This window comes from Malus sylvestris, chromosome 6, assembly GCF_916048215.2.
Source record: "Malus sylvestris chromosome 6, drMalSylv7.2, whole genome shotgun sequence".
In the NCBI taxonomy this organism is placed as follows: Eukaryota; Viridiplantae; Streptophyta; class Magnoliopsida; order Rosales; family Rosaceae; genus Malus; species Malus sylvestris.
The window spans coordinates 29,605,077-29,614,250 of record NC_062265.1 but is presented as its reverse complement, the minus strand read 5'-3'; the positions used below and the strand labels follow the sequence as shown (position 1 = coordinate 29,614,250).

The 9,174-nt window shown below is 34.3% G+C and overlaps 1 protein-coding gene across 3 annotated transcripts; it reads right to left on the bottom strand.

Annotated features, from left to right (window-relative positions):
* Positions 1 to 2,947: 2,947 nt before the first annotated feature.
* On the bottom strand, positions 2,948 to 5,638 carry LOC126626138 (protein LATERAL ORGAN BOUNDARIES-like). Of its 3 annotated transcripts, none has more exons than XM_050295361.1 (2): positions 5,318 to 5,638; positions 2,948 to 4,173 (listed from the first exon to the last, which is right to left on the bottom strand). In XM_050295361.1, exon 2 carries the CDS (start codon positions 4,137 to 4,139, stop codon positions 3,540 to 3,542), a length of 600 nt encoding a protein of 199 aa, XP_050151318.1. In that variant the 5' UTR covers positions 4,140 to 4,173; positions 5,318 to 5,638; the 3' UTR covers positions 2,948 to 3,539. The 3 variants fall into 3 exon arrangements, with proteins under 3 accessions (XP_050151318.1, XP_050151316.1, XP_050151317.1); XM_050295359.1 differs by having other exon boundaries at positions 2,948 to 4,166; XM_050295360.1 differs by having other exon boundaries at positions 2,948 to 4,153.
* Between the last annotated feature and the right edge of the window lie 3,536 nt (positions 5,639 to 9,174).

The window sequence follows — 9,174 nt, the reverse complement described above, 5'->3', positions numbered from 1 at the left end:
TTGTTTGTACAAAGATATATGAATGAAGAGTTGGTAGTTTATTGTTCAAATTTTCAATTTTATTTTCGTCTGTTTTTTTTTTGGAACTTTTATATTCAGACCATCCAATATTAGAATTCTATGGATCCGCCACTAACCATAGCATATCAAAGCACAGTTGATATAGTAGGTAAATCATACTTACCTTACAAATCTGTTATTTGGGAGATTATTTAAAATGGTAAGAGTTGTTTTGATGACTATTTTACCAAAACTCAGAAGCTGGTATCAGTTATAGATGTATATCTGATTGACCTTTTGTTGATATTTTGACTATATTTGGTCAATAAACTAGTGTACTAATCAAGAAACACCTGAGTCTAAGAACTTCCCTGTCTACCACGTAGAAAGCTTAGTTGTCGAAGACATTGCTTAGTTAAAAGATAACACGCACACATATGAAATAGCTAGTAGCACCACGCGAAAGACTATATACTTAATTTTCTTCTTCTTATACTACTCATGTTGAGGGTATTAATCTCCACAGTAAGAAAGAAGGGACCTTGCATATACTTATAATTAATTGAGCTGTTCTTCGTATTGTCAATTGGTTTATGTTGGAACCTTAACTTTCTTTATGATATCAAAACAGGTTGTCCTTCGTGTGAAGCCCAACAACCACAAGTTCTTCACGTCACCCAATTTATGTTGTTCATGTGCTTGACTTGAAAATTTGTCAAACGTGAGGGGTGCATTGAGAGTATTAATCCCCACATCAGTACAAGAAGATATCTTGTATGTGCTTATAAATATTGAACTACTTCCTATATTAACAATTGATTTTATGATGAAACTTAAATTTTCTTTAATTTCAATTGCACAGAGTCACTCACTCGTCATGTGATAATGATAAAGCCTTCACTCACTCATCATGTGATAATGATAAAACCTTTACCGAACTTTTTCTCTAATGTGCTAATTAAGTACTGTACTTGATATATTGGTTCCAGGCTACTAGCCAATTACTCATCTATTAATGAAGTATAAACAGTTATTGAATATGGGGTATGTGGAATTGAGATAAGAAGATTGGATTTGGATGCCCCAAAATTTCCAAGGAAGAAAAAAGTGAGGCGACGATTATAGTTGGAGGACAATGGACGTGACTCTCACTGGAACCACAGCTGACCCACTTCCAGATACCATCCTTTCATTCATTCATTCATTCATTAGACTCTCTGTTTGTGTTTGAGAGAGAGTGAGAGAGATGATAATGATAAGTTTTATTTTAAGGAAAAGTAAGAAAAATGGTTTGAAAACTTTGAGTTTTAACGAAAATGACAAAATAAAAGGTAAAGTAAATAGTATCATGATTGATTTTTTAATGTAAAAATATGATTTTTCGTTAAAATAAATAGTACTGAAAACTTTTCGTTAAAGTTTCTTTAATTTTATTGATTTTAATAAGTGCTTTTGTGGTTATATTGGAGAGAGTGAGAAGACTGTCAAAAGTGAAGAGAGAACCAGAAAAGTTCGTGTGCGTGTTTTTGATGATGAAAGTTTGGTGCCGCTACAGATTACGAAAAACGTATCAAAGTATGCATGTGAGAGAAAGAAGAATGAAATAAAAAGAATTTCACAGTACTAGTCCAAGAACATAAGGAAATTCAAATCAATGTCTCTCTTTATCCTCCTCTCTCTCCATCAGATATCATACAATATTTGGTCGAATCTCAGAAAGTTTAATCGTAATATAAATATAATGATGCCTTGTTTTGCACTAGTTGATCAAGTTGTTGCGTTACCCTTAATTTGCTGAGTAAAGCATAGAATATGCTTTCGTTGACTTCGGCAGTAAATTCGTTTTAAACCCTAACCTAATTGCTGCTTTGACCGAAAAAACCCTAATTGCTTTGCAGGGCTTCAACAGCAGCTGTGAAGGGTTTATAAATATTTTTTGAGATTCCCGATGGAACATTTGACATTTTGTTAGTGTAATTAAGCTAATCATCATAAAAAAGTAATATTACAAGAGAGAGAGAGAGAGAGAGAGAGGACGACAGAGGGAGAGATGGGTATGATAATATTAGCACTGTGTTGAGACTTTTTTATATCCAAGGTTTTACTGTTTTGTCTGCTGGTAAGCTTTTGGGGCAGATGAGTGAGGGAAAGAGTGAGTACAAGTTGGAACTTGGAAGAGAACAAGTACAGCAATTTATGTATCGGATCCAATAAGGGAGAGACTGTACGTGGTGCTGTTTCAGATATCTCTGCAACTATACCTAATACTATACACAAAAAATATAACAAATTGATTTAATATTTGGAGGAGGAACAGATTCACACTATCAAGTACATGATAAACACTACAATTCAAACAAGTTGGAACACATGCACGCACAAAAGGTTGAATTTCACACCGTTCCTCTTTCAAATACCTTCTCTTACATAATTATTGTAAGAAGTTTTACTTTTATTGGAAAAAAAACCCAAAATTCTAGCTAATGTTTTAGAAGCAAGTAATGTTTGGTCGATAATTAGAACAAATTTACAAATCATACGATTTGTTACCAATAAAAATAAGCACACTAATCAATACTTAAGTAATAATTTAATCATCAACAATCACGTCATATGATTTAAAGAATTTGATTTAAAATATTAATCTCCCTAGCGTTACCCTTAATAAGTTTCAAGCTAGCTAGCTTGGCCAACACACATGCACACTACACCATGAAATGAAAATTGTGATCATTAGATAAATAGGACAATGATTAGGTTATTAGCTAGGTTAATTGTATTTATGAAATAATATTGAAAAACAGCAGCATGAGTGAGCTACTTAAATTATTTAAACATGTAAAATGGTCCTCATCACAACATGCAATTAAAGGAGCAGCAGAAACAATGGTGAGAATAGTGAAAAGAGGACTAACCCCCTCTATATACTTAGGCACACACACAAGAATAATCCTCTTTAGTCTTTATATGATCATCAGTAGTTTATTAAAAGAACTAATCAATATACTAATTAATGTTTATACACACATTTTTTGTCTGTTTAGCTATTAAGTACATATAAACACTTCATTAGTGACTGCAGAGAATGTCAACCCTGCATGGCATGCGCATCTTCACATATAGTTGCACTACTAATTAATGACACAGTCGCCATATTTAGATGCTCCAATATTATTGATTAAACCGAAGCCTTATTTGGGTAGAAGAATATGTAATTTAGGTATATAGCTAGCAGTGAACCCACCAACTCCAAGTTATACTTGGGAAACAATGAAACTGCTAAGCCGATCTATTTGGCTTTAGCTAGCTACAAATTCTTATATATAAATATATAAGATCAGAGTAGTAGTACTACTACACGTGAGGCTAGGCATAGAGACCCTGCTGAGTTCTACTACAACAATTTGTAAACATATCTATATAATACCACACCTGCCTGACACAACCAAACCCTAGCTGAATTGGGTTTTATTTACCTCTGTCAATTATTGTGATGAGCTAAAGCTAGGGTCTCAAACCTCAAAATCCCAAATCTTAAATCACATTCTGCCCTCTCCTCCTCCACCACCACCACTACCTGCTCCTCCTCCATTCCACGGAAGATAAGGTACTGGGAAAGCGACTCCAGGAGCATTACTAGTTGTAGTTGTACTGGTTTGTTGGTAATACTGATGATGATGAGAAGGATGATCAACCAACCTTCTCTGAGGAGCCATGTTCGGCTGAATTACCGAATTTATCCCGGCCATTGATGCAGTAGGAGGAGGCAACACAGTTGTTGTGAGTTCATTGCAGGCATAGCGGATGAGATCAGCATTAGCGGCATCGAGCTCCTTCTGGAGCCTCTGGACCTGTCGTTGGAGGAAAGAAATGGCACCAACACAGCCATAGACCGGGTCCCTGACACGTGCCTCGGCCTCATACGCCAGGGAGTTCACGGCATCCTCACGCTGGTGAGGCAGGAGGTCGTTTAGAAGTTTGGTGACATTGCTTGCCCCGAAGATCTTGTGGACGTTTGCAAACTTTTGGGGCTCCTCTGGAGGGAAATATGGTGCGAAAATGCAGCCGGGCATGCATTTCCTTCTCAAGAACTTGCAGGCAGCGCATGGAGAGTTATAGGAGGAGCTGGAGGATGCCATTTTAAATTATTTCACTGCACACCAAAGCTAATATCTAAACAAATTAACACCCCACACCCTCATTAATTTCTTACATAAAAAAAAAACATGTCTACATTTTGTTTTACTGAAATATTCTCTATTTTAATACCAAAAAACTATTTATTTCGTTTCTTCCTTATTTTTGAGTGAACATTTTGTTTACAATAACTAGATTAGAAATATAATTCAGTTGAAACTTTTACTATATTTCCCTTTATTTTTCTTAGTTTCTAACTTCCCTTTTTATATAGATTTCATCTGTTAAATGCATCAAGGACGATCAGAACAACCACACACACAGAGACACACATTATATATATATATATATATATATATATATATATATATGTATATATATATATATGTATATAATCTCTCATCCAAACCACCACCACCACCACCACCAACACCATCTCCTTTCTCTCAGTGTACTCTCTCTCTCTCTCTCTCTCTCTCTCTCTCTATATATATATATATATATATATTCAATTAATTCATGCAACTGAGCTATCTCTTGAATCTGGAAATTCTCAATTAATTTCTGTTGGCTCTCATCAGTCTTTTCCATTTTAATAATAGAAATTAAGGTAGTTTAGTTAATTCTTGCATGTGATCGCTGCCTTGATCGCTCTCCCTGCAGGGCCATCTGCATGGTTCCTTAATTTAGGTTTCCAATTTTGTCTTTTCTAATTCTTAATTAATTTTACATCCCCCCCTCCTCCCCTCGTCTTTCTCCTCCCACCATCCACTTGGCCACTTAATTAGAAGCAGAACTGAAATAATGCATGAGCAAGTTTATATGTATAAGGTCATCAGCATATCATATCATAAATCCTTAATTTCCAAATTAATCAGTTAAACTGGGATCTGACTAGTGCAAGCTCACCCATTATAGATATGTTTACACATCTTAATTAGTGAAGGTCCACTAACATGGAAATTAAGATAGAATTTAAGCTAAACCCAAAGGATCTAGTTATATATCTATTTAATTAGCCTTTAGGCTATGCAGGCCTCCAAAAGAAATAGATACCACAGTATGGATTTATGTAGAATATATATAATTAACATTTAAAGGACAAGTTACACATGTTTACCTTTCAGGGATCTACATACGTTTCTCTGATGAAAGGAAAAATAAAAAAGGGAATTTATACCTTTCTATTCTTTCCCTTGCGGAGCTCTTGCAAGTAATTAAGAGCTAGCTGTATGTGTTCTTAGCTCCTTCCAGGATATATATATTTATGAGCTAGCTAGCCTTAGCCAATTGAAGGAGAAAGCATCAAAGATTTGTTACTGGAGGGGAGATATACCTGAAAGAGGAAACCCTAATTGGAGGGAGGGAGGGAGGGAGAGAGAGAGAGAGAGAGAGAGAGAGAGAGAGAGAGAGAGAGAGCAGCTGAAAATGCAGTGACAAAAGGTAATGGGGGGAGAGGCTAAGAGTAAGAGGCGAGTAGAGTATTTAGTGGACATGAGAAGGAATGAAGGCAAAAGACAAAGTGATAAATGGGAGGTACACTAAAAAAGAATGACTATGACCTTGCATCTAATAATAATATCAAAGGATGAAAGGATGTCTCCCATTCCTCTCTATCTCATTCCAATTCATCTTTTAATCTCATGCATTATTCAGACAACAGTCACAACACACACACAATACACACACGCGCACACACATTCAATAAATTAAATATAATTAATTAACATAAGCAAATGGACATTCACACACACACACACACACACACACACACATTCAATAAATTAAATATAATTAATTAACATAAGCAAATGGACATTCTAATTGTAACATATATGTAATATGCACTATTTTAAATGCATTTTCTCGAACTAATAAGAAGACATATGCAGAGATAAGAAAGAAAATGTTCAGTTATTACGTAAATATATAAAGCTCTTTATGTATATCAAGCATCACCAACAAACAGCGGTACAAATAATGAAGTCCGAGAAAATGGTTTTTGTAAGCAATAAGGCCACTCCAACTGCAATTGTAAATACTGGTTGAATATCACATCTCTCAGACTCCCTCAGTCCTATCCAAAGTCATATCATAGCTGCATCCATGAACTGACCACAAGTATAATTGTGCACATTCTTAACTAAGTTTATAACTCAAACACTCATTAAATATGTGGCAGTTAACTAAATAATATTTACTCATGTAGCTCCAGCCTGAATTAGAAGTATATAGAGCTAGTTCATTGCAATTACATTTTTTATTTTTATTTTTTATTTTCTATGTTAGAAATAAAAGAAAAGTTTTTGAGGGAAATGAGAAACTAAATTGAAAGTTAAAACAACTTTGAAATTGTTCAGTTTTAATTTTATGTCTCATTTCGTACACATTCTTTTCACATTTCTTCCACCATCTTTACTTTGCCTGTATTCACTCTTCCTTTCTCCAGCATACTTTTCCTCTATCTATAGCACACACATGAAAATTAAAAAGTAATTATCATAATTGTTGCTAACCATGTGTTTAATTACTTTTTCTTCAATTGAATTGCAGTCAATATTCTGTTATTAAAGGTATCAAAGCTAAAAAAGAAAAATTAGAATCAAATTATATTCTCTACATTAATTACAACTTTTTCCTCAGTTTCAACGAATTGTGGGGATCGCCTTCTCAATTTAAGGGCCACTAGTATAGTAGTACTCCCTTCAAATTTATGTAGCTCGAGATTAAACATGTCATCAATTTCTTCTGCGGATTTTGATGCCAAAAACAAAAAGAAAGAGAAATATATACTTCCCAATAGCCAATGGACTAATCACGGTTCTTTATTATGATCTGGTACGAGTACGATCGCCTCATCCATGGACATGCATGCATGCCATTGAGTACTTAACATGAATATATGTCTTAGTAATCTACAGTGAATGGTCCAAGGTTTGCAGGCTGGTTGCTTTCAGATTTGCGACAAGACGTGACCACATGATTGTGACGAGTATAACCCAATTTGCTACGAACAGAACCCTAAGGTAACATGCATATACCTTTGCTAAACCCATATTTGGCGCTTGAAGGTTCAGTCATATCTTTAACTAGGTTAAAATGGTAATTAATTAATTACTTGTGGTCTTCATATGTTGAAATTAAGAAGAAATCTGACTTTAGTCATGCACTCCATAGTGGCTAAAAGATGCAATTTTCCAACAGCATCAGACAATCAATATCTAAGATTATCTTAGGGGTTGTTAGATAACCATTTCGCATTTAATTTTTGGTTTTTAGTTTTCACTATTTTGAGAATTGAAAACTAAATCTTGTTTGGTAATTAATTATTTTCAGTTTTTTTTTAAATAAAAACTTAAAACCAAAAAGTAAAAACTCAAGGACAAATTTTGAAAGCTTAAAAAAATAGTTTTCAGTGCTCATTATATTTTGAATATTGAAAGTAGTGACCAAACAAGATTTTAGTTTAGAGTTTTCAAAAAAGTGAAAACAAACATTGAAAATTGAAAACGAAATGGTTATTACAGGGCTCGTTTGATAATCATTTTATTTTTAGTTTTTAATTTTTAATTTTTTGAGCTTGAGATATGATGAAAGCATATGGTGAAATGGGGGATATGAATAAGAATGATGGGAGAGAGGGGAAGAAAAAAAATGCAAATCATGAAATTTGAAAACAATTCAAAATAGGTTTTCATTTTTTCTTTTCCTTTTATTGGTTTTTCTTATACTTTTTTGGCTTTTTAGCTAAAATGGTTTCTGAGATTTGCATAACACATCACTTTAGTCCCTGAAATTGTCCACCATCCATTATTTTGGTCATTCCATTAAAAACTTTTGAAGTGTCTCGGAGCTCTTGGCCCAAAGTTTGGACAATTTTCAAAGCTTCGTAACTCAATTGTTTCTCAACCAAATTTGACCCATAATATATCAAAATGAAGATAGGAAAGTATAGAACAAGATTATACCTATTTGGAAGCCCAATGGTTTCCAGAGATGGCCGGTCCATGGGAAAATTGGAAAACTCGCCGAAAACTGGGTAAATTTTAAACATTCATAACTTCTTCAATACTCAACGAAATTGAGTGATTCAAAAATAAAAATCATACTTCTCAATGAGATTAAGATAATGGTAGATTTATTGATGGCTAAATCACCGTGGTTTGGCCGAACAACGGCTTGAAAGACTTTTGAGCCATTTTTCGGACAAAAAAGGCGAATTAGCTGTTGAAAAAGGTACCATTCTCTTCCTCTCATTGAGAAGTATGATTTTTGTTTTTGAATCACTCGATTTCGTTGAGTATTGAAGAAGTTATGAATGTTTAAACTTTAACCAGTTTCCGGCGAGTTTTCCAGTTTTCCCGCGGACCAGTCACATTTCAGGCTATTTTCCGGCCATCTATGGAAATCATTGTGCTTCCAAATAGGTATAATCTTGTTCTACACTTTCTTATCTTCATTTTGATATACTATGGATCGAATTTGGTTAAGAAACGATCGAGTTACGAAGCTTTGAAAATTGTCCATACTTCTAGCCAAGAGCTCCGGACACTTAACGGAGTTTTTAACAGAATGACCAAAATAATGGATGGTGGACAATCTCAGAGACCGTTTCTATTGATTTTCAATCTCAGATACCAAAGTGATGTGTTATGCAAATCTCAAGAACCATTTTGACTAAAAAGCCTACATTTTTTACCTCTCTCTCATCAATATCCTTCCTCTACTCTTTATTTTGTGTGCTTTTTCTTGTACACTTTCTTATATATTTCTTCTACATCTCTCTAATTAAAACAAAAAACAAAAAATAAAACCGACATGGTTCTCAAACGACTCATTAACTATTCACTCTCATATTTCTCTGCCCCACACCCTTCATTCTTCTTCTGCAGTAACTTGCATGTGTAATGCCCTGTAAATAATATCAAACGGTGAGGGTTGCTACACAGTTGGCTAATTGGCTTAGTATGCAAATTAAGTACCAAAAAAGGAGTATGCTATGAAGAAAAAGGACATGTAAAGCGGGTTGTAGCCTCT

Bases quoted from the DNA above. Each gene is read 5' to 3' on its own strand.
- LOC126626138 (XM_050295361.1), bottom strand. From the start codon at position 4,139: ATGGCATCCTCCAGCTCCTCCTATAACTCTCCATGCGCTGCCTGCAAG.